This window comes from Leptodactylus fuscus, chromosome 9 (genome assembly GCF_031893055.1).
Source record: "Leptodactylus fuscus isolate aLepFus1 chromosome 9, aLepFus1.hap2, whole genome shotgun sequence".
Taxonomy (NCBI): Eukaryota; Metazoa; Chordata; class Amphibia; order Anura; family Leptodactylidae; genus Leptodactylus; species Leptodactylus fuscus.
In genome coordinates, this window is record NC_134273.1 from 34,880,513 (window position 1) to 34,905,266 (window position 24,754).

Genomic DNA, 24,754 nt, shown 5'->3' on the forward strand with positions numbered 1-24,754 from the left:
TCACGCATATGTGGGGCTCTATTAGCATAATTTTGCTGATAGAGCCCTTTTAACGAGTCCACTGCAGGCCCCTCTCCCTATAAATGACTTCCCTGCACCCTATGCATTGATATTCTGCAGGCAGCGCTCCCTATATATTGATATTCTGCAGGCAGCGCTCCCTATACATTGGTATTCTGCAGGCAGTATTCCCTATACATTGGTATTCTGCAGGCAGTATTCCCTATGAGTAGTGTGTAAGGAACTCGTATCTCCAGTCACAGTATACACCAATTACTACCAGAGGTGTCAATGTCAGTGACTACCACAGCGCACTGGGAGCTGTAGTGTACCAATACTAAGTGTAGTTATCACGTGACTCCCGGCGGCCGCGCCTACTGATGACGTAGCAGGTCGCTCACTAATGAGCTGTACTCGGGTACCGACTGTGACATTGACATGAGAGGAATGAACCGGCTGTGTGTCCAGCTCGGGCGGATTGCCTGGGGATGGGGAGCCCCTGCTCGGGCCCGTCCGGTGGAGTTACGGAGGCTCTTACACACGGGCCCCCGCAGTCTGGCGTACGCCAAGCAGCTCTTCCTGGGCACCATTAACAAGGTACAGTCCAGCGTCCATGAGGGGATGACATGTTATCAGGGGGCTCTAAGACTGCTGCTGTAAAGAACAGGCGCTAGCTGCCAGGGCATGCTGGGAGTTGTAGTTTTAAAGCCCTGGAGAACTCCAGTGCAAGTAACCCCCAGGTGTTAGACTAGGACCTCACAGACCTCACCATGGAGACTTGTGCTTTCTTGGCTTTTAGGCTGTGGCTACAGTGACCTTGGCCCTGTCTAATGTTAGTGAATGGAATCCCATTACAATTCCTGCTGCACCACAACTACAAGCCCAACATTGCTCAATGGTTTTTGTGACTAGAAGTGTCACCCAACACTAGGAGTGATAATGTGTCTCCATTCACTAGTATTAGCCAAGGAATCGCAGAGATTGGCTTTCCATCACAGTGACAGTGTTTGGAGAGGAATTTGAGGCGAAAGACCACCTGAAAGTCCTCCGTAAATCCCCTTGTAGTGGAAGAGTGATTGAGATGAAATCAGACGTCATTCACACGCTGCAGCAGCATAAACTATAAAGTGTGTGCAATACTGTGCAAAAGTACAACACTGTGCTTGGTAAGTCCTGAGGTGACTGCAGGGCCCACCTGAATACTTACCACACAGGGGTCTGAGGACCTGTTATAAGGGTGGCTTCACACTACACTTATTTAATGTCCGATGGTCTCATTCCTCTTCATTCACCCCATGGAAAAAAAAAAAAGAGAGAAGTAATAGTAGTGTGAGGTGGCTCAGTGGTTAGCACTGCAGTCTTGCAGTGTTGGAGTCCTGAGTTTGAATCCTGCCAAGGACAACATCTGCAAATAGTTTGTATGTTCTCCTCGTGCTTATGTGAGTTTCCTCCCACACTTTAAAGACATACTAATAAGGGGAAAAAAGTAATGGTAGTGTGAACAGACCCTAAGGAAAGGTCAACAATAATGTAGCCAGGAAAACCTCTTTAAGTGAATGGGGAAGATTGTCATGACACCAAGTCGCAAAACAAATTAATCTGTGCTCAATTTTTTTTGCACTGTCTCGTGACCCTGTTCACCTATAAATTGTTTGCAATGTTGCAAGGAGACATAGAGATCTTTGGCTGCAGAGTTGATGTCGTGGCCAAAATCACTGTAGCCCAGGCCAAATATGCTCACAATTCTCTGTGTTGGGTGTGCTCTGTGGGGGGTGGAGGGATCTCAGATTGGCACCAATGCAAAGGTAGAAAAGCACAAAATGATGTTGCACTAACCCATTAGGCTAAGTTCACATCACATTGCAGAATCCTTTAAAAATTGCTGATGAAAATCCCCTCCCTACTGTATTTTTTTCGTCTATAAAATGATAGTCCCCTTTATAAACAATGGTGATCTCTGTGGCTCCCTTAGTGTCCGTCATTGTAAACGTCTGTCGTCCTGATTCTGTAATGGAGTAGATGTGAATGTAGCCTTAGTTCTCCAGCAGTCAGTGACATTGCACGTATAGAGAGTTGTGCCCGGTCAGCATTTATTATTAGTGTGCTTTCTTCCTGCATTTGGTCCTGTACTTGCAGCTCCTGTCGTAGTAAAGACCTTTCACCCACTTCTGTGACTCGCACACCGAGCTCATTGCATTCTCCAAGCAGCTGTGAGATATTTTGTTCTTATCACATGTGAGATTTCTGCATGCCTGATAATGTACGCAGGTCATTAAAGATTAGTCATGTGCTGTGAGATTAATGGTTAACTGGGCTCTGGGTCCACCAAGACCGATTTAGGCATCAGAACATATAGATGTTCCTTGCCTGCAGATTTGGTGGTGGGGTCAATGCGAGTGTTCCACCTCCACCGTTCTGCTTCTATCCCACATTGGGTTGTTGTGCTGGTACTTACTAGTTTAGTGAGTGACCTGCTGCTGTATTTGCTGTTGGTCATTTGATGTTATATCTTTACTTTTGATACATCAGAGATTGTACATTTTGTGTGCGTGCAGCGTGTGGTGACAGAGGAACATTGGGGTAAATTATACTAAATTTATTTCTGGTATGATTTTCATACAGTAGAGATCTGGCAATAGCTGCTGTAGCCTAACTTGGTGCTGCAGGATAGACCCAAAGGATTTGTAAAGTATTATTTAAAAATCCTGTTGCTCCTTGTTACTGACTTGTTTGGAGTCCCTGCCTCATGGTGGCTGTAGTATTGGACAGTGAAGCCATGGGCATTTATAAAAATACAATGACGCACGGAGTCACATCTCCTGACTAGAAATGGATGGGGAAATCTGGCTAACATACGGATCAGATTTTCCAGCTTGGATTGCACTCTGTGCAGGAAACCTTTTACAGTATATTCACACACACACACACACACACACGAGTTTTATAACAGAAATGTATGCAACTCCTCCTTTCATTAAATAAGAAGTCAATGGACTTGTCACCAGACGACTTGCTACAATTGAGTGGCCTCAAATTTCTTCAATCACTCTGTTATATGTGAATTCTCCTTTAGGGGTAGGTACACACATTTATGTTTTTTAATGCAGTTTTTGAAGGCAAAACCAGGGGTAGCTCATAAAGGGTGATAACCTCAATGGACAGACAATACGAATTCACATAACGGTTAAGAACATAGTTTGGGCTGCCATCTCACATCTGTTTTAACACACATGAAAGTCAGATGTCTGTTTATTTGTCCGTCTTGACAGTTCCAAAAAGGTTTTTATTTTTATACAGTGAATGCTGGGGGTAATTATTCTATTTATACTCAATATGAAGCCTCCTTACTTTGGTGTATGGGGTTTGTACCTTGTTTGGAGCTTTTGTGTTTGTATTTATTTTGGGGTCTGGCCATGTTCACATGATGTAGCGTAAACTGTGCAGACATCATCAGTATTGAAATTGATTTTACAGGTAAACTCATATAATAGTTGCTGGTCCTGCAGGTAAAGCCGCACATTTTCTATTAGAATTCAGCAGCCACAAACAATGAATATAAATACTACATGTGCACATGGTCTCCTGCTGCACCATGGTCTGCAATGTATGAACTGAGCCTCAAGATCCATAGTATGCAGCATAGTATACAGTCCAGCAGAGGTGACTGCAGTCAGGAGAGTCAGTTGTCAGCCGCCTTCTGGGCCAGATCTATGAAGGAGCCCCTTGGGGGTATGACACAGTAATGATGTATACGTCAGCAGAGTCCATATTGAAATAAAATTTCTGTGCATGATCCTTAGATTCTCCCTGATTAAAAGTCAGTATGTGCATGAATGGTAGGGTATATATGCTGTATATGGGTGTGCTTGTACTGCATGGTCTTAGCTCCACATTAGATGTACAATCACTATCTCCTCTTCACTACCAGTGACTCAGGCATTATCATTCTGAATTGATCCTGTGGTGCTAAAGGTTGGGGGGAGGGGGGGGGGGCTAGCAGTTCCTATCTGTGCATCTGCTTGCAGTTCATGGTCCGTTTCCATTTGTACAGTGACAGAAGTGACACGGTCTCTCCTAAGTCCCTGCGGATGTCCCACTTTGTTTGTAGGTATCTTATCAAGGGTGGTCAGTTCCTGCAAATTTTGGGAATGAATGAGAACACTATAGGAACCAGTTTGATTTCTGTTTTCTTTCTTCTCTCATTGACACCAGTACAAAATAGTCCCAAACGTTAGTTCTCGGTAGTGCATTTCCAGGAGCATCCTGATCTGAAGGCAAAGAGTTAAGGTCCTCTAAGTCAACTCGTATTCAACTGATGATGTGAGTTATGAGAGACATCAGGAGTTATAATGATGAGAAAGAAATGTCCCTATAGCAGAAGGAACAAGAGGTCATTTCTTTTTATAATGAAGATTATTTCTAGCTGTGTGATAGTGCGGCATCATCTGATACGATCTGCAGATATATATGATACATGTAGCCTTCCTTCTAAAGGAAGATTAAGTCCTGTATGCAGCACTTTATCTAGTGTTACAAAAGTAAACTGTCCTCATATCTTTTGTCATGTTGTTTACATGAGTGGCAATAATGAGAATGGACAGAGAATCTGTCTGTGACAGTTTAATTAATGTCTGTTGCTGTCATCCTATGAAGGAAGACAGCAACAGACATCAACAATGGTAGTGTGAACGCCTCTTGCAGACAACCATCTGTATTTTGTCCTCCGCAAAATACTGTTAAGTTTTTCCAGACAGTGTCTTCAGCATCATATGTCTGCAAAAAACAAATATTGCTTCAGTGTGGCATCTGTATTTTTAGATCTGCAAATACAGATGACACCCTGAAGCAAAAAAAACAAAAAAAAAACCCTATAGGAAGCTAGGTAACAGTTCACAAATACGGACGGCACATGGAATACATCTGTGTACAATCTGTGGTTTTTACTCTCCCATAGGCTTCTATGGGTGAGTCCATGTTGGAGTAAGCACTATTCTGACTATTCTACGGACCCGTGTGCGAGCCAAGAGCTTGAATACTTGGTAATGTGCTTGGGCTCATAGGAAATTAATGGGTCACTGTCCTATCCGGGAAAAACACTGATAGCACTCAGTCATCTGCAAGGGGCCTAAATTGCATAGGATTTATTTAGAATAAGTTTTCATACATAATCTTTGAATGAAGTTCATACATTGTAGGCATAGAAATAGAATATGCAGAGTCTACCTCAAAGGTATATAGCGGACCTCAAAGGTATATAGCGTAAGGCATTTACATGACTTTGAGTTTCCTTTTGTCTATCAGGAAGAAGTGTTCCCATACCCAGAGATCAGTAATGATGAGCTGGAAGAGATCAATCAACTTGTAGGACCGGTGGAGAAGTTCTTCAGTGAGGAAGGTGCGGACATGATGATGACAATGGTGATGACTTGTTATTGCAAAGCATTTTGTAGGATTTTTTTTTACCTTATTTTCACCATTTTGTGTCTTGCAGTTGATTCTAAAGCAATTGACCAAAATGCTAAAATTCCACCTGAAACACTGAAAGGATTGAAGGAACTGGGACTCTTTGGCATGCAGATTCCTGAGGAGTATGGTAAGTAGAGGGTCTGTCTTTTACCATCTTGTATTCCTGGTTATGGGTGTGCCGGGTATTTTTAGACATTGGAAAACTCCTATTAGAGATTTTTTTTTAGGACACAGCATGTCCCATCACACACCTGTCGTGACCTTATATCTGCACATGCATATCAAGGGTGATATATTTCCAGATGTTCTTTGGGCTTTACATATCTATAAATATTACTATTAATGTTATTGTTGTCTAGGGAGTCCTCCGATTACACAAAATTCCAGATATGGAAGTCTTAAAAGTGTAATGCAGTCAAAATTTAGTAATTTCTCGCCATGGTTTCTATAAATGTTACTAATAACTAATCCTGACATGATGGCCGTAGACCTTGCAGGCTTGTATGCTGATGCAGTTTTTTGCTAGATTAAAAATTATTGTTCTTTTTGATAGCCATGTAGCCTTCTTGGTAAACAAGAAAAACCACATGGCCTTTTATTGAACAAGCAAAGGACGATAAATTCTAGCAAGTATAATGGAAAAGTTGTGTTTGGCTGTAGAGTGGCCACAAGATTTGTGGTCTGAACAATTAGAAAATCTTACATCTGCTGCTCCTGCAGCTTCATCTCCCCCTTCCTCTCCCATCGCCTTTTAGAAGAGAATGTCTCTAAGGGTATGTTCACATAGGAAAATCTGGCGCTGATATTGATTCAAAATTCCTCTTCATTTGCTGCTGTGAGACTGAGGAGGTTTCTGAACATTTCTATATAGACTGCAGGCAGGGAAAAAGGGGACTATAGGCTTCTGGAACGTGAGGAAGATGTCACGCCCAAAAACATTATATAAATTACACCATTCTATATATATATTAAAAAAAAACAAAACGCTGTTACTCTCGCAGAATCAGTTGGAAAGTAGCAATCCAGCGGTTACAGGGTGTTCGGCCTTCATCAGTACGGAGTAGAGGACTAGTTTGGTTCAGTGAGACTGGGGACCCTGAAATGACTGTCTACAGAGTCGTGCATGCGCTTCCTTCTCTCATTCACTTGCAGCCATCAGTGGCACTTTATTCTTAAAACTGGGACCTGTATTTATAGCATATCTAGTTGTAAATGCCAGTATGCAAAGTACAGGTTTCTGTTTTGGATACAAAGCGAATTTTCATTCCCTATAACTGTTCTGTATAGTGACATGTTCTGTACAGGGTAGAAGCTACACATTACACTAGTTACACACGCTGCTGACTTCAGCTGACCTGTCCCATCAGACATCTGCTGATCTATTCAACCATCCCTCTTCTTTCTGCTAAGCTTTTTGATTCAATTGAGTTGTAACACCTTTTCTGTGTATTGTTTCATGCAGGAGGCCTGGGGTTGTCAAACACTATGTACGCTCGGCTGGGAGAAATCACATCACTAGACGGTGCAATAGCTGTAACTCTGGCGGCTCACCAAGCCATAGGGCTGAAGGTATAACATCGTATACATGTTTATATCGTGTTTCGAGACCTGGAAACAACTCTCATAAATTTTTAATTTTTCTTTAACTCTCTGACGAAATAATAAGCCAGTGGCTCAGTGGCCATACTTGTGGGGTGCTATCTGTTAGCAGTTGTAGATACATCAGGAAGATTATAGGGTATCAGCCCTGCACACCACTGATACTTGGCACGCTTCTTCTACAAGTTATGAAATTATGACAATATATAATAACTGAGAATTTTTGTAATGCCCACCAACTACCCCACCCTCCAAGCAGTAGGTCCCACCACCAGCATAACAGACAGATCTTATAGATACAGTTTATAAATAGCTAGATAAGTTTTTCTCTCATTGGGGCCTATAAAAACAAGAAAAAGTAAACTAACTCCTCCGAGAGCGTCCAAAAAGTTGTAGTCCATGTTCTACTCCACTAGTTCAGCAAGTGTGCTTTCATTTATGAAGGCGAAAGGTGGTGTTGGGCTCTGTTCACAGCTGTGTAATATTTTCTGTTTACTCCCTGATATCACAATGTAATGCCAGATCATGCACATGACAGGTACGGTATTACTGGTACCCAACACACCTCACCGACTTATAATGGGTTTTGTTACAGCTCCTATAGTTCTGACAGGTGAAATAATACCGTGTGCAGTGCTACTCCGCCCTTCTAATCTGATGGAATTGGAAAGAACTGAACATAAAAGGAATTGTCCCAGAAGCAATGCATATAGCCTATTCACCGCTGGGGCCTTTACTGTTGCACGATTGGCAGTCCTGTGTTCCCTGTTCAAATAATACAATGGTCATGTATTCGCACTGCTGCTCCTTTCAAAGACTATGGAATAGCCATAATACCTGAGCGATGTTCTCAGCTGTCAGATCTATAGGTTAGATGGAGCAGCAGTGCACATGCAGTGCCATCATAGGGGGGCTCTTGTGACCATTGGGGTCCTAGTAATGCTATGGACAGGTTGTGATTCTGGGGCAACCCCTCTAAGGTGACCATATACCTGCAATAGCAATATTGTGCCTTAATACTGTGTTTTTAATGTGGAGAGGGGAGTAAACTTCAGTATGCCTGATCCTTTGTTCCCAAGGCAGAGAAGTCATTGCCAGAAGGATCTGGCTTCAGCTTATGACGGCATTATTCCCCTCCTCTCAGTGTTTGCCCAAAGCACGTCAGCTGAACATCTGATACACATTAGATCATACACCCAAATCTCTGGAGTGCGCAACAGATCTTGGTGTAGAGGATAAAAGGTGGCTGATGGACCTGTGATAATGGCCACCATCATGTGATCACTGCTTAAAGGGAGTGGAGACAATTGGTGTCTGACAGACCTCTGAACATGATTGTGTAACATGAGGGGCCGTATAGTTTCTGTGCTGCTTTGATGGAGGACAGGAAGGTGATAAGATTCAGTGTGAGGGACTGAGGCGAATTGTGTAACTTACCTGGGCCTACTGCACTCCTTCACTCTGTAATATGCAGTGCACTCTGCGTTACCTTGTTTCCTTACACAGGACTGCTGGACTTCTTGAGTTCCTTATACATGTAAATAATGGAGGAGGAGCAGTGGCCATGTGTAATGGAGGGGTGCGTGGAGCATGCAGCATAGGGAGCCTGGCATTTTAGAGGGAAATTTTTTTTCAGAACTTTTTGAACTGCGGACAGAGCTTGTAGACAATATATCATCAGCCCGGCCTGCCAGGTATCAGTAGGTTTGGCAGATCTTTGGTTACTGTGAGGTAAGGCGGCCCTACATGCTGCACTCTCACAATTCAGTGTCCATATTTTATTTGAGATTAGAAATCGTTTCCCTGGCATGTGCTTCTCCTGCATTAGTGTTCATAAATGAAGCGGAGTTCCTGTGCGGTGTCTGCTTCATGGTGAATTAATAAGCCGTGTTCACATCATCCTTTATTTGCACTTTTGAAATCACATCCGATCGATTGCCTGCTCTGAAACCTATTCTCAGGCTCTCTACATTAGCACATTGCGAATAGCTCAGTGTCCCTGGTGTATTGCATGGTTTCTAATGGGGGGGGGGGGGGGGGGGGATGCAATCTCCTGGTGTAGCTTAGGCCTAAATGATAATGACTACAATGCCCTTCAGGCCGCCCTGGATGGAGTTAATTGTCCTGTGTTCTGCTCCCTTCCTGGGGCCACTGTTCGCTCTGTCATTCATGTGTTGTGTTATGATGATGGGTTGTTAAAGTTATTTCAGAAATGTGATATTCCCCTCGCCTGTCTTTCCTAATAACACGGACACTTGATTTTATTATGATTGGTTGAGGGATGGGAGATTATCCTGTGTGAAGATTTGTAGAGCGACTTCTGCTTTATTGTCATTTCTGCAGGGAATACTGATTGCCGGTAATGATGAGCAAAAAGCAAAATATCTGCCGAAACTGGCGTCAGGAGAACACATTGCTGCGTTTTGCCTCACAGAGCCGGGAAGGTAAAGTGTTGAGGTTTTTTTTCATCACTTTTATTTTTCCTTTTCTTTTTATTTAAAGGTTTGACTACAGAGTATGGAAGAAGCTTGGTAGATGGTAGATAATAGAGGATAGTGACACTACTAGGCCTGTCTACATGTATGGACTTGTCTAGCGAAGATGACATTTTTGGAAAGGGCTCAGCTTGGGTTAAAAAAATAACTGGTGCCCCCCTCACTGATCTTCCCTGCGCCTCCTGCTGTGAAGCTAAAAGGGTCTCTACTTCGTGGTCCTGTCTCAACACACAGTAAATACCATCTAGTTATTGGCGAGTCGCTGCTATGGACATTCCCTGTGTTTTGAGACACAACCAGGAGAGCTCCAGTAAGGTTAGTTCTATATAATAAAAAAAAAATAATAATTATATATATATATATATATATATATAAATTTTCTTGTCAAATCAGAACAGTCTATCTCCCCTCACCTTACCCGATGCCCTCCTGCCTCCCATACACCTGCTTACCTGTACTAATCTGCCATCCCGGGTTGTGCTCTAGTCCTGCCGGGACCACTGATGATCATGTGATCCATCCTTTTGTTCACATACTGCCACTCAATAGCACTGCACACAGCAGGGGAATCCAGCATATGTGCAATGTAGGCCGCCAATTTACCAGTTGGGACCCATGATCCTCCATCAGTGGCCATGTTGGAACTGGAATACTGCACAGCCAGAAATGCAGAATAGTGTAAGCTGGGCACCGCTGCAGAAGTAAATACATAATTTTAGTTATAAGTTTTATGTTGTTTTCACAACTTTTTTTTTTTTTTTCAAAATAAAGAATGGTCAACCCCTTTTAATGTGAGAATAAGAAATACCACACAGGATATTCCCCCAAGCCTCCTGGGTGTCCACTTATACTTATGTCCTAATGCGGCATATCGGAAGGGCTTGTCTTAAGGAAAGAATGGAAAGAAATAAGTAAAAAGCGTCTGAGAGCCATGAAGATGGAAGGGTGGGGAACAAATGGGGCAGAGAAAGGTACTAGGAACAATTCAGTGGGGAGATAAAGCAGAGCATGAAAGTGGAAAGTGGTCACAAGAAATGACTTTTGATGAAAGTGTAAGAAAGTTACTCCGGGCCATCATGAGACTGTGATGGAGAGATGGACATGTAGCAGCGGGAGCTTTCTACATACCAAGCTGGTGGCACAAGATTAAAAATGCTTTATTTTTTATGTAACCCATAAAACGGTCTATAAAATGTGGGACAATCTGAGTCAGATGTTAACAGCTTCTACATTTAGACATTCTCCATCTGGAAACGCAGTTCACTAAATGACATGATTGGTAATGACATATGTTCACTTATTTTTGCCAAATTGCTTTTAGAGATTTTCCTGTTTGCACAATGGCCATAGACCTCTCTTCTCTGTAATATATCTGTATATACCAGGGGTGGCTTAATAACACCAGCGAAGGGTGATAGAACTTGTAGCTTCTTAAAGAGATATTCCGCTGTATAGGCGATTGCTAAATCTGTGGGGTCTGACCTCTGGGAATGGAACAGAAGTGTGTGTCTTTGCTGCAGCTCCTTTCTAACACATCCCAACTTCAATCTGGCTGGGCTGGGGCATCATTGGACCAGGGTACCATACTTCAGCAGTCACTAGTGCCCTGTTAGTTTCCGCACAAGTATGCTCTCTATCATCAGGTGGGTGGTCTCTGTCTGATTCTACCCGGGACTGCCCACCTCACAGTACAAAGCAGAATTCTTCTGAAGCTAATAGCAATGATGGCTCAGGAATGGTGGGGGCTAGAGAAAAAACTCCAACTGCATCAGAATTGGTGGAGCAGCCTCTATTTCAGGATGCTAAGGTGGTGAAAGGTCCTCTGTAAGGATTGTGAGAGCCAGTCCTTGCTCTTTATTCCAGAGCTGCTGTTGAGCTATAGGTTTATATAGATTGTCAAATTTAGTGTAATAGTAATAATCCCAATAGTAATAATTTATTTCCTTACCAGTGGGAGTGATGCAGCTTCAATAAAATCCAGAGCCAAATTAAGTGAAGATGGAAAACATTATATCCTGAATGGCTCAAAGGTATGGTCATATGGACTAGTCGCTGACTAATACACATGTATGCAAATGGTGGATATATTTCATGAATATTTATTTTAGGACATTAGTATCTTTCTCTAGCATTGACTCCATGTTGTTAAAGAGGTAGTCCAGGTCCCACTAAAGTTGGACTCTGAAGACCCATCCATAGGATAGGTCATCAATATCAAAACGGTCAGGGTCAAACACAGAGACCCCGCACCGTTCACTTCTTTTGGTCATCCAAATCAGCTGACTGGCACAGGTGTTTGGATCCCAAGTAATTTGTAGATCGGTCATCCGTATCCGACATTGCTGGGTCCTGGACAATCCCTTTAAATGTATACCTGTTATTAATGATTACACAATACTATTAAAGTGTATGCACTTTCCAGATCTGGATATCCAACGGAGGCCTGGCTGATATTTTTACGGTATTTGCAAGGACAGATGTTGTAGATAAAGATGGAACTACAAAGGATAAAATAACAGCCTTTATCGTGGAACGTGCGTTTGGCGGTGTCACTCATGGAAAACCTGAGGATAAGTTAGGAATCCGAGGATCAAACAGTAAGAGCCTCCCTCTCCTCTGCGAGAAACTTGCTGTTAAATGAGTAGGGGGCTAATAATAATTCTTAGTAGTAGTAGTGGTTCTGCTGGTTACCAGAATAGGTAAAAGGAATACCATAGATGAAACACAGATGGGTTTTCAGAACGGTCAATTGTGTCTGTGGTCTAGCACCAGTACAGTTGTCTGATATAACTCCTGCCTTATAGCTGCTTCAGGGTGCAGCAAATGAAACCAGCAAAGAGATTTGGGGGGAGGGATTCTTAGACTACCCAGACCTCCTGCAGACACTGTAGTCATGGATTACAGCTCTCAACTAAACCGCAAGATACTTACTTGCCTATCATTTTTGAGGAGGGTGTCTTTATAGGGGGTTTCCCTTGTTGTCTAAAATGTAAATGTTTTATATTGCAAATATAAATAATGAAAATTTTGCACTGTGTTAAAGATTTTCTTTCTAACCATCTTAGTGGTAACGAGCTATTGTCTAGGTCAGTTGGCAATAGATACGACCACGAATACTGGAGCTTTCTATGTGAGAAACACAGTCATGATGTGCTTAATATGGACAAGTGCCCGACTACAGAAAGTTCTGACATTCATGGTTATATCCATTGGCCACCCATCAAGACAAACGATGGCACCACTAAGATGATAGATAGAAGTAAAAAGATTTTTGGAATGTAAGCCCTATGGGGGTTGGGTTATAAAGTGCCGTTTTTGGAAGAATACTGTTGGTTATACAATATCCAGCAATGCCTCTTCCCACTGCGGCTGTGTCTTTTATAGACTGTGCTGTAGATGTGCTCTGCGGTCTCTTCTTGTGACCCTCCTCTCTTTTATATGAATTATCTTGTAGCTTGTGAGCTTCATTTTGAGAACACGAAGATTCCCATTGAGAACGTCATTGGAGAAGTTGGAGGAGGTTTTAAAGTGAGTTTTTGTTCCCCGAATACCAGTCTGTATATAATGCTGACATATTTCGTGGCACTTTATTGTTCTTTAAAGCTCCTTTTCATCTTCGTCTTGTATTTCCATATATTGTCAGCTCAGTTTTCCACCATTGAATCTGCCTCCGATATATCATTAGAGTTTGCACTTTACCCCATTTCCCACCCAACATATTAACACACACCACGCTTGCTCTTACAATCACACATGTATAACACACACAACGCTTTCTCTTACAATCATACATGTATAATACACACAACGCTTGCTCTTACAATCATACATGTATAATACACACAACGCTTGGTCTTACAATGATACATGTATAACACACACAATGCTTTCTCTTACAATCATACATGTATAATACACACAACCCTTGCTCTTACAATGATACATGTATGTTTTTCAGGTTGCAATGAATATTCTTAATAGTGGACGCTTCAGTATGGGCAGTGCCTCAGCGGGGATGATTAAGAAGTTGATAGGTAATGTGACGTCCATCTTTCTCCTTTCCATTTGTTATGTTCCTGGTAACTCTATAATACTTTCTTATAAAATAGTAGTTATTCTTAGTAAGCAGCCATTTAGTCCCTATCCACAGCATAGGAGTAGGTGCCTAATCACAGGGTCCAACCACTGGGACCCCCACAGAATGCACCAATAAGAGCCCTCTCTCTCCTATGTGAATGGGAGCATAATATGAACATTTCTCCATTCTCTTCTATGGGACTTGCTGATCACTGTCCTAGATCATCCCCATTTTCTATACAAGTGAATTGAGTGATGGTTGCATGTGCACTACCCCACTCCATTCACAGAAGAGGACATGTGGACCCCTTTTGTCACATCCCATACTCTCCTAGTGAGTGCCATCTTCGGGGTGTGTTTACACAGTCAGATTATTATTATTTTTAAGTTATGAAGGTTTTCAGCCTTGTGTTTCATATCTGATTTTGGCTTCAGAAACTGTTTTAGTTTTCCACGTTCATGTTTTCTAAAACTTTTAAATGGACTTTTCGAAAACCATTTAATTCATGATCTATTCTAAAGATTGGTGGAGGTCTGATACCCAGGCACCTGCCCGATCAGATGTTGGCTGCAGCAGTCACTACTTACCAAGTACAGTGGTGCAGCAGCTGTGCCTGGTATCACAGCGCAGCCCGTTCACTTGAATGGGACTGAGCAGTAATCTGGTAATGTGACATCACATGGTCTAAGAAGTGAAAGTGGTGCTGTCACTTCAGTCAGCTGATCCTGGGTGCCCTATAGATAGGTTTTTGATTCTTAAGTCCTAGACAGCCCCTTTATTTCAAATGGATTTGGGTGTTATGTTACAAATGAATAAACCTTGTATTGTGGTGGGTGATTTATTCTTTTTGTTTTTAATAGTAACATTTTTGATAATGTTCTATAGAAATGACAGCAGAATATGCCTGTACAAGGAAACAGTTCAACAAGAAGCTCAGTGACTTTGAACTAATTCAGGTAAGTCTCCGGAGTCTATTCTCTCAAGTTCTTCACGGCAGTATTGACAAGGCAGACCTCTGTATTATAAGTAGAAGTGCTCATCTCCAGCCCTAAATCTTTTACCATAGAGCCAGTGTCACAAGGCCGTTGTTTTAAAAGGCTCTAGAAGAGCAGGAAACAGAGGGAGGGCCCTACGTAGGCGCCTTTTTATAACTTAAGCTTGAGAGCCATCAGAAAAGGTAAAGTAAGGAGGTTATTAGAATTTAACATTAAAGGGATTGTCCAGTATTAGCAAATGTTTTTTGTGTAATGAAAAGTTGTGTAATTCTCCCGTATACTTTCAGTTTTTTATTTCTTTCTTCAGACCATGTAGTATAAGGATTGGAGGCCCAGGGAAGATGAGGAAACTTAAAAAACTTCCTCAGCTGCCTTGGGCTCTGGCATGACACTATGTTATTGGTGATTCTAGCTGACATCAAACAGCACTGCAACTCTTGCATCTATGTGTCACAATGCCATGTGGTGCTGAGGACCAATCAGCAGCCAATGACGTCAGCTAGAAGTACAGAAGACAGCAGGGAGTGGTACGAGAGCTCAGGATGGGAGTGAGAACGTTATTTGTTTGCTCACCTCCCCTGGGCCCCCTTATTATCCAGACCCCTGAGATTAATAGCAGTTTCGGATCAGCTGTGTTTGGCCCGAAACTGAAATTAAAAGGGGCGTGGCTTAAGTAATCACCACTAGGTGAAATGATTTGGGTCGTAAACTTCCAACCCTAGACTACCATGCGTCAGATCAATGGAGGCTTTCCACCATGTCTATTACTTGTTGTATAAGGTAGATTGCCATTCTTTGTAATACATTTTATCCTCTGATTCTCCAGGAGAAATTTGCCCTCATGGCTGAGAAGGCCTATGTAATGGAAAGCATGGCATACCTCACCGCTGGCATGATGGACCGACCAGGGTTTCCAGATTGCTCAGTTGAAGCCGCCATGGTTAAGGTAATAAGGAAATCCTACTTATAGCAGCAACTAAATACTGAGTACTAAAGCAGCATGTAAACCTCAGCTGACTTGGACTTTTTGACCATCCCTGTTATAGAGAATCACATTATTCATTCCTCCTTGTTTTAGGTGTTCAGTTCTGAAGGAGCGTGGCAATGTGTCAGCGAGGCGCTGCAGATCCTTGGGGGCTTGGGATACATGAAGGATTATCCATATGAACGTTATCTAAGAGACTCTCGCATTCTCCTTATATTTGAGGTGAGTGCCTGCATCCGTCTTACATTGAACAGTTCCCTTTGGACATAGAGATCCTGTGATGTCACATCCGGGCCATGCGCAGCTTTGTTACAAAGTTCACACAATGGCCCTGGTTTATTATGCCTTATACACCAATATTTCGGCCTTGCTAGATTTATTGTTAATTATGCCAGAAATCAGGTGTAAATGACATGGGGAATTTCACCAGTTACGAGCAGCTACGTTTTCCACTAGGCGCACAGCCCATAGCTCAGGGCCTATAAAGACTGGCATTTAATGTCGTCATTCTTCGTAAATCCGCCCCATTAGTGTACATAGTACAATTTTGAAATGAAATCAATATATATATTTTTTTTTTTTTAATGTAGATTGTGAGCCATATAGGGCTCACAATGTACATTTTTTTTCCCTATCAGTATGTCTTTGGAGTATGGGAGGAAATCCACACAAAAACGGGGAGAACATACAAACTCCTTGCAGATGTTGTTCCTGGCGGGATTCGAACCCAGGACTTCAGCGCTGCAATGCTAACCACTGAACTACCCCATCAAATTTTTATATTTTTTTTTCTCTTCATATTACATTTACTTTGAATACTCGACATGAATGACAAAGCTTATTGTATTCATATGGTACAATATAATTGTGATGGCTTCCTTGGTTTTAGGGGACTAATGAAATCCTCCGGATGTATATTGCCCTCACTGGGATGCAGCACGCAGGAAAGATTTTGACTGGCAAAATAAAGTAAGTGAGATAATTGCAATGTGCTCGGTATTCAGCAGATACTTGCATCAAACACAACACAATGTAGCTTTAGTCAGTATATTAATTTTAATTTCTAATAAAAAGATTGAAAGTGGAGGTTATAAAGCTCCATCTGTGTTTTGTCATTGCATGAATGGATAATACAGGCAACTAAGAAACTTTATATTTGTTTATATTCGCTTTCTGCTATTATCAGGCTGGTACCCTGCTCCCCCTCACTCTGATACACTGTCTTTCACTCCAATTCCTGCTATACTACCATCTCAAGATCAATTCTAGGTCACATGATACCTGTGCATAGAAATGGGAAGGGGAGGAAAGGACAGAAAGTGCAGGAGATAGAAGATGCTGAATAGAAGTTTTCTATGACAATGAACAGCACATTATTCACATCAGTGCAAGTCACCACTTCTCTATATGTGTCCTCCACCATCCTGAGGCTGTTCTGCCATATACTGCACATAGCGAGTCTAGGAAGATCAGAGAGGAATACAACCTATACATATAGCATTGGGAAATTGCAGAATAGACATCATGAAATGGTCATAAATTGGGATATTCCTCATGTACACACACAACAGCTTGAAGTGTCGCCTCCAATGACAAGTACGTTTTAATGTCCACTGCTGGATTTCTCTTAAAATAGACTAATGCAAAACTCTGATCAAATCTGCATGAAGGTTTACTTAGGTCATGCAGCAACAAAAATCTTCAGCCTAAGTGCTGGTTAACCAGGTGTTCCTACCTTGTACAAAATACAGAAAAGTGACCAAGAGAAAATGCCGCCATAGCTTAGGGTGGATTCACATCTGCGCGCAGTCTCCGCTTTGCGGGTTTCAGTCTTCTGCCTGGGAAACTGGACAGGAGATGGAAACCCAGGAGTCCATTTTCAAACCCATTCACTTGAGTGAGTGTTTTGTGGTCTCCGCGGCGAAACCGTTTTTTTTACCCGGACACAAAGCCCTGTATGTCTGACACTGTGTCCAGTTAAAAGAATCAGTTTCGCTGCCGAGGGGCACAAGACGCTGTGTGAAGAGACCACAGCATCACGTAAGGGCTATAGCAACTTCATTTAACATGAGGCACACCGCTGTACATCATATAGGAATGTGCTCTGTAGCTCAGCCATATTCACATGAACCAGACAAAGCTGCAAACAGGTCACTGAAGTGGAAGTGTCACTTAACAGAGTGCTGTTGCTTTGAGTGGCTGATCTGTGGGGGTGCTGGTTATAGGACTAATCAGATACTGACAACCAATCCTAAGGATGTGTCCCCAATATGTTTCTCTGAAAAGCCCCTTTAAGCATAAATCTGTACAATGTATCAGGCTACAATTCTGCTTCACATTGTCCCTATGCAATGTGACATGTATAATGCATATGGTCTCCTTTTTCAGGGAGCTGAAGAAGGGAAGTCTTTCAGTGGCCTTTGAAATGATTGGCAAGAAATTAGGAAGGTCTTTGGGGAGGAAAGTCGATTTAGGACTAACCGGAAAAGATGGCGTTGTGCATCCAAGCCTTGAAGTGAGTGATTTATAACACTTAAGGGTTTTTACTTCCATTAAAAGTGGAAGGAAGTGCCAGTGACCTTGTAGCCTCAGCAATCAGCGTCACAGGGGCCTCTTATCCTAACAAGGTGCAGTTACATTTCTGCGATGGGAATACCCCTTTAATATACTCACCTACGATTAGTATATTTAATAGTCCTGCTCCCTGGTCAGTCCCTGCAGGTAGGGAATAACTGATCAGTTTGGGTTTATCCCATCAATCCTGAGACTGGGAGTTCTGTCCCTGTATGCAGAAATTCACCTCCATCTCCGTGGGACTACTGTGGTCAATATGGGATAAGCATCTATAGTAGGAAAACCCCTTCAAATATTTCTTGTTTGATTGAAAAACTATTGTAAATTTTCATATTTTTAATAGGAAAGTGCTCAGAAACTGGAGCAGAATATTCATTATTTTAGCAGTGTGGTGGAAAGTCTGCTGTACAGATTTGGAAAGGTAAGAAATGCTTGCAATATTTTATAATAGGTAATTTGTTTTTCCTGTTTTTGGGGTGAGGGCGGTGGTTAGGCAGGTTACTTTTCAGCCCTGTCTAACACACTGGACATTTGGGGCTTTATCTATGGCCACTTTCATAGTTGACACCTTTTTGTTGTGTATGTAAAATATGACTGAGCAGCCCCTGGAGAGTTGGGTCCGTAGGTCTGTTCAGTTGAATGGATTACTTTGCCCTTTTTCTTCTGTAGATTATGTGCCGTTTACATGGATTGAATTTTGTTTTTCCAGACAATTGTGGATGAGCAGCTTGCACTAAAGAGAGTGGCAGACATTCTCATTAATCTGTACGCCATGACAGCGGTGATATCTAGAGCTAGCCGTTCTATCAGTATGGGCCTACGCAACCATGATCATGAGGCAAGTAGCAGACATTTAATCCACATTCATGTCTTACATAGCAGTAGATTTAGTTTCTATTTATTTACATGACAAAAACATCTACTGTGAGTTACTTAGCTCTCGGCCCTGGCTATTGGGCCAGTCAGACATTGATAGCATGTTCATTGATGATAGTCAATCTCTCTATCTATATGGAAAAAGTGTCTCCTCTACTGCTATTAAAGTACTTTTTCCTTTTCCTCTAGGTCCTGCTCGCAAACCTTTTCTGCTCGGAGGCTTACTTTAAGAACTGCTACATGATGGCTCAGCTGGGAAAACGTAAGGCATAAAAGCCACACGGCTAAATATGGGGAAGTGCTTTATTTGCAGGAGAAGCTTTGCTAAACCAATGCTGTAGCCCCTCTGAATTGCTTAGTGTTGGTTCCCTACTGATTAGAAAGAGTTGGCATATCCTAATGATATGCCATCCCATTCTCATATGGGCCAATGCTTTTAATACTGGCTCAGTATTAACCCCTTCCTGACATCCGCCGTAATAGTACGGCGCTGCCAGGAAGGACTTCCCGCAAACCGCCATAGTACTACGGTGGCTACATGGTGCGCACCATGCCCTGTGAGTGTCAGCCGTATGTTACAGCTGACAATGCCCTGTAACACCCACAATTGGAACCGGGTCCGATCGTGGGTGTTAACCTCCGAGATGCTGGCGGTCAAACATGACTGCCGGCATCTCAGGGGTTTCGGTATATTATGGTGCCGATCAGCACCCCCTACGACAGTTTCGGAGGGGTGCCGGTGTTGGTAATGGGCAGACCGGGGTCTGATTAGTGACCCCGGGTCTGCCCCATGCCGTCCCCTCCATGTACGTGGTTGATCCTGCCAAAAAGGAAGCTGTCAGCCCCGTGCGTCTACACAGGCTGACACGTGTAACCTGTGTATTGCAGCTTACATCTAGTGAAGCAGAGATCAGCAGATCATTGCTTCAATCCCCCATGGGGACAGAAAAAAAAGTTGTAAAAAAGTTTAAATAAGTTTAAAATAAATTAGAAATAAATAAAGCCCCAAAAATCCCTTTTTTCCCATAAAGAAAAATAGAAAAAAAACATATTTGGCATCACCGCGTCTGTAATAATCTGAACAATAAAATTAAAACATTATTTAACCCGAACGGCGCACGTCATAAGAAAAATATAGAAAACCACACAAGATAATGATTATTCACCACCTTTACCTTACAAAATGTTCAATAAAAAGTAATCAAATGGTCAGATGCAAACCAAAATGGTACCAATAAAAAGCAGAGGTCATCCCGCAAAAAATAAGCCCTCAATCAGCTCTGTCTACTGAAAAATAAAAATGTTATGCCTTTCAGAAGATGGCGATGCAAAAATAATTGATTTTTTTCCCCTGCATTGAATTTTATGCTGCACAAATAGCAACACATTAAAAAAATATAAATGAGGTATCGCCGTAACCATACCGACCCGCAGAATAAAGGTAACATGTTACTTATGCTGTACGATAAAAAAATAAATGCTAAAAAGCAATGCCAGAATTGATGTTTTCCTTTTACATCCCACCCAGAAAGAGTTAATAAAATGTAGTCAATAAGTTACAGGGCCCAAAATAGTGGCATTGAAAAGTACATCTAATACCGCAAACACCAAGCCCTCATAGGGCCACATTACCAGAAAATAAAAATCTAGCTTGTACAATGTGAAGACAAAAACCCCAAAAGTCGCCAAATTATTAGGACATAAGTGGTTGCGACTAGAAGGAAATGTATAAGCTGTGCGAGCGTTTTCAGGGGACCCCCCATATTTACAGCTTATGAGAGAGAAGACACCAGTGCTGATCCCCCAGAATGCCCCTCTTCCCCGTCCGTGTCATAGGGGCTAGTGGGAAAATAGAATGGGATTTGGTGTACCCAATTTACTCCGCACAGCTTACACATTCACTTCGGGGTTACTAATGCTCACTACATCACTTGATAAATTATTTGAGGGGGGCGGTTTTCAAAATGGGGTCACTTTCTAGAGGTTTCCACTGTTTTGACACCTCAAGGGCTTTGTAAATGCGACATGGTTCCTGAAACTGATCACAGCCAGATCTGCCCTCTAAAAGCTCTTTGGCACGCATTCCCTTCTGCGTCCCGCAGTGCATCCATATATTAGTTTACACCCACAAGTGGGGTACTATGGTAGTCGGGAGAACTTGCATAACAAATTGTGGGATGCGTTTTCTCCTTTAACCCCTTGTGAAAGTGCAAATTCTAGGGCTAAACGAAAATATTAGTAAAATAAAGTCAAATGTGTAAATTTCACCTCCATTTTGTCTTAATTCCTGTTAAGCACTTATAGGGTTAAATTACTAGGTATATGTTGTTTTGGCTTATTTAAGGGGTGCAGATTTGAAAATGGGGTGATTTATGGGGGGCTTAAATACAAGGGTCTTTCAAAACCCCTTCATAACTGGATTAGTGCCTCAAAAAAATGGGTTTTGGAAATTTCTTGAACATTTTGAATATTGTTGTTTCACTTGCAAATCTTATAATGTCCGTAAAAAATAAAAGGGTGACTAAAGTTTGATGCCGACATAAAGCAGAGATCTGGTACATTAGATTTATGATATAATTTTGGCGGTCTGACTATAATTTCAAACATAAAATGCATATTTTTCAAAATTTCCACCAAATTTCCTATTTTTTCAAAATTAAACACAAAACATATCAACCAAAATTTACTACTAACATGAAGTATAATGTGTTACGAAAAAAACTATCAAAATCACTTTGGTAAGTTAAAGCGTTCCAAAGTTATTGCCACATAAAGTGACACATGTCAGTTTTGAAAAATCGAGCTTGGTCAAAAAGTGCCATCAGCGGGAAGGGGTTAAAGTTGTGTGCCATGATCAAACCACTAAGTAACATTCACTGCGATAGATTTATTATTTATCTTACACCAGATATCTGGCGTCATAAACATCGGGTTTGCTACATGTAAGCCCCAGCTGTGACACTGGTGATTTTGCTCCTCCCTGAAAGTGATAGGAGTGTCTTAGTAGATTTAAGATCATTTACTGCAGCATGGCCTGGTGAAAGAGCCATTACATTTATGAATGCGCTGGGGTTATAAAGACGGCATGTCCCTTTGACACACATTTATAACCTTATAAAATTGTACACATTTATATGTTGGCTTCACAGGGGCACCAATACCAATTAATTTCAGCCACAAACATGGTATGAATACATTGGTAGATCTCCATCACTATGTCCTGTGGTTAGAGCTTCTATTCCCTGAACCAGTAACATACCTTGTGCAATCCTTTTCATGCTTCTGTAACTAATATTGTTTGTTTGTTTGTTTTTCTCCCCCTTCAGATTGTCCAGAAAATCAGGACGACAGTATTAAGAAAATAGCAAAACATGTCCTAGAAAACCGCGCTTATACCTGTTCTCACCCTCTGGACAGAACTTACTGAAAATGGAGCCAGGCGTAGCACAAGTTGTTGCAGAATGTTCACATAGCTTTACACTAAGTGCTAACACCACCAGCATGGAGCGCTGCTGGCATGTACTGTAATTTTGTACAATTGTTCATAAAGTTTTTTAAATCTGTATTAAACCTTTTACTATTAGGGGATGGCAGGGCAATTAAAAATAATTGACATTTGACTCGGTGTGAACTAGGCTCAGATTGATTATTTTACACCCTTATACAGCCATTGGATAGTGTACCACTACTGACTGGGGTTGAGCCGATCTTGACTTTTCAGGATTAAATTTCATTTTTCATTCGAACCCGATCTCGATCCCAATGCAAGTCAATGGGATTTTTTCTATTAATCGGAGATCGGATTTTAAAAGCAATCCTATTCACTATACAGCATGGAATCTAACAATTGAATGCTTTAATTGTTAGAATCCACGCTGCGTAATAAATCACTAAGTAGCCAGAGGAATTTTTTTTAATCCTCTGGCTACTTAGTCTCCCCCTGGTGTCCACTTACCTGCAGAGATGGCTGGTCCTGTGCCCGGTGTTCTTCTTCGCCTCGTTGCCCCCTGCCTCCCAGATTAGGAGAGTGTGAGTGGGTACTGGGAGGGGAGACGTCACATCTCCCCACCCACCCACACTCTCCTAGGCCACTAACCTGGGAGGCGGTGAGGCGAGAAGAGCAGCGTGGAGTGGCAGCGAGGCGAAGAAGAAGCAGAACACTGGGCACCGGAGCAGCCATCTCTGGAGGTAAGTAGCTACTAGAGATGTTAGTTTAGTCTCCCATTAGAATGAATGGAGGCAGCCGGTGCGCAGGGGGTTAAGGCTGTGTGCCAGCTGCTTCCATTCATTCCTATGAAACCGCAGCGGAGCCTTCACACTGAGTATACACTCCACTCAGAATGAGCGGAGCGTATACTAAGTGTGAAGGCTAAGCAAAGCATTGTGGGAAATAGTACCGATCTGAATGCTGGAACCGCCTGGCAATTCAAATGGATAGTCACACCAGTGTCACAGGATCATAGGTATCTCTAGTCGCACTGTCCAGTAGAGGATGGGAAAATGGACAGAGGAGAAGGAATACGCAAATCTAGGGGAGGGACAGAAGATGTGATGGTTTGGTACAAAGGAGACTACAAAGAAAAATAAGAGATGTGGGCAGATGCAAAAGAGGACTCTGGAACTTGTCGGATTTCACGCTACACAAATATTAGTCCCTTCTGCATACCAGAAGATCCCGTGGTGGTGTGACTGGTACAAATGAAGCCTAGAAAGCTAACAAGAAATGCAGAATAAATTAAATTGGCCTCATAGCATTACAGCACATGAAGTTACTCTATATTCACACCTGTGCCTGGTATCTGCCCGTTGCAAATCCACTTAAAAGAAACAAAACTTTTTTTTCTTGATAAATCAAAATGTCACAGTGCAAACTATAATCCCTCTTATTTGATGGATCCTTTAAAGGGATCCTATCATTCAGATGGAATTTTTTGTGACTAACAAATCGGAATAGCCTTAAGAAAGACTATTTGTCTCCTACCTTTAGATATCTTCTCCACGCCGCCATTCCGTAGAAATCCCAGTTTTTGTCGGTATACAAATGAGTTCTCTCGCAGCACTGGGGGTGGGCTCCAGCACTTGAGCAGCACTAGGGGCGTCCCCAATACTGCAAGAGAACTCTCCAGCGCCGCCTCCATCTTCTTCAGGAACGTCCTCTTTCGGCACAGGCGATGAAACTTGTAGGCTTCAGGGCAGAGCCGACTGCGCATGCCCACAGGACAAAAGAAAATGTAAGCGGCCATTTTTCTAATGGTCCCGGGCATACGCAGTAGGCTCTGCCCGAGGCCTACAAGTTTCATTGTCTGCGCCGGAAGAGGACGTTCCTACAGAAGATGGAAGTGGCACTGGAGAGTTCTCTCGCAACATTGGGGCCTGCCCCCAGTGCTGCAAAAGAACTCATTTGCATACCGGTGAAAACCGGGATTTCTACAGGACGGCGGCGTGGAGAAGACATCTAAAAGTAGAAGACCAATAGCCTTTCTTAAGGCTATTCCGACGAGTTAGTCACAAAAAATTCCATCTAAATGATAGGATACCTTTAAAGTGTCCATTTGCCTGTTTTTGGCACTCCTTCCCCCCCCCCCCCCCTTTCATCCTGAGCATGCAATTAAGGGTAAAAACTGATTGATTGCAAAGTGGACAAATACAAATTACTATCCATTGTTAATAGTTAGTGTCCACCTTC

The 24,754-nt window shown here is 42.3% G+C and overlaps 1 protein-coding gene across 1 annotated transcript; it reads left to right on the forward strand.

Annotated features, from left to right (window-relative positions):
• The first annotated feature begins 402 nt into the window (after positions 1–402).
• ACAD9 (acyl-CoA dehydrogenase family member 9) lies at positions 403–22,693 on the forward strand. Its single transcript, XM_075287757.1, has 18 exons — positions 403–597; positions 5,302–5,395; positions 5,492–5,593; positions 6,929–7,035; positions 9,409–9,509; positions 11,512–11,590; positions 11,983–12,157; positions 13,015–13,088; positions 13,519–13,594; positions 14,524–14,594; positions 15,460–15,579; positions 15,712–15,840; positions 16,508–16,587; positions 18,007–18,133; positions 18,536–18,613; positions 18,902–19,030; positions 19,258–19,330; positions 22,395–22,693. The coding sequence occupies exons 1-18, from the start codon at positions 439–441 to the stop codon at positions 22,493–22,495; spliced, it is 1,875 nt and encodes a 624-aa protein (XP_075143858.1). The 5' UTR covers positions 403–438; the 3' UTR covers positions 22,496–22,693.
• The last annotated feature ends 2,061 nt before the right edge of the window (positions 22,694–24,754 follow it).

Coding starts and splice junctions, on each gene's coding strand:
- ACAD9 (XM_075287757.1), top strand. CDS start 439: ATGAGAGGAATGAACCGGCTGTGTGTCCAGCTCGGGCGGATTGCCTGG. Junction 5,594..6,928: donor GCAGATTCCTGAGGAGTATG/GTAAGTAGAGGG, acceptor TGTTTCATGCAG/GAGGCCTGGGGTTGTCAAAC. Junction 19,031..19,257: donor TACGCAACCATGATCATGAG/GCAAGTAGCAGA, acceptor CTTTTCCTCTAG/GTCCTGCTCGCAAACCTTTT.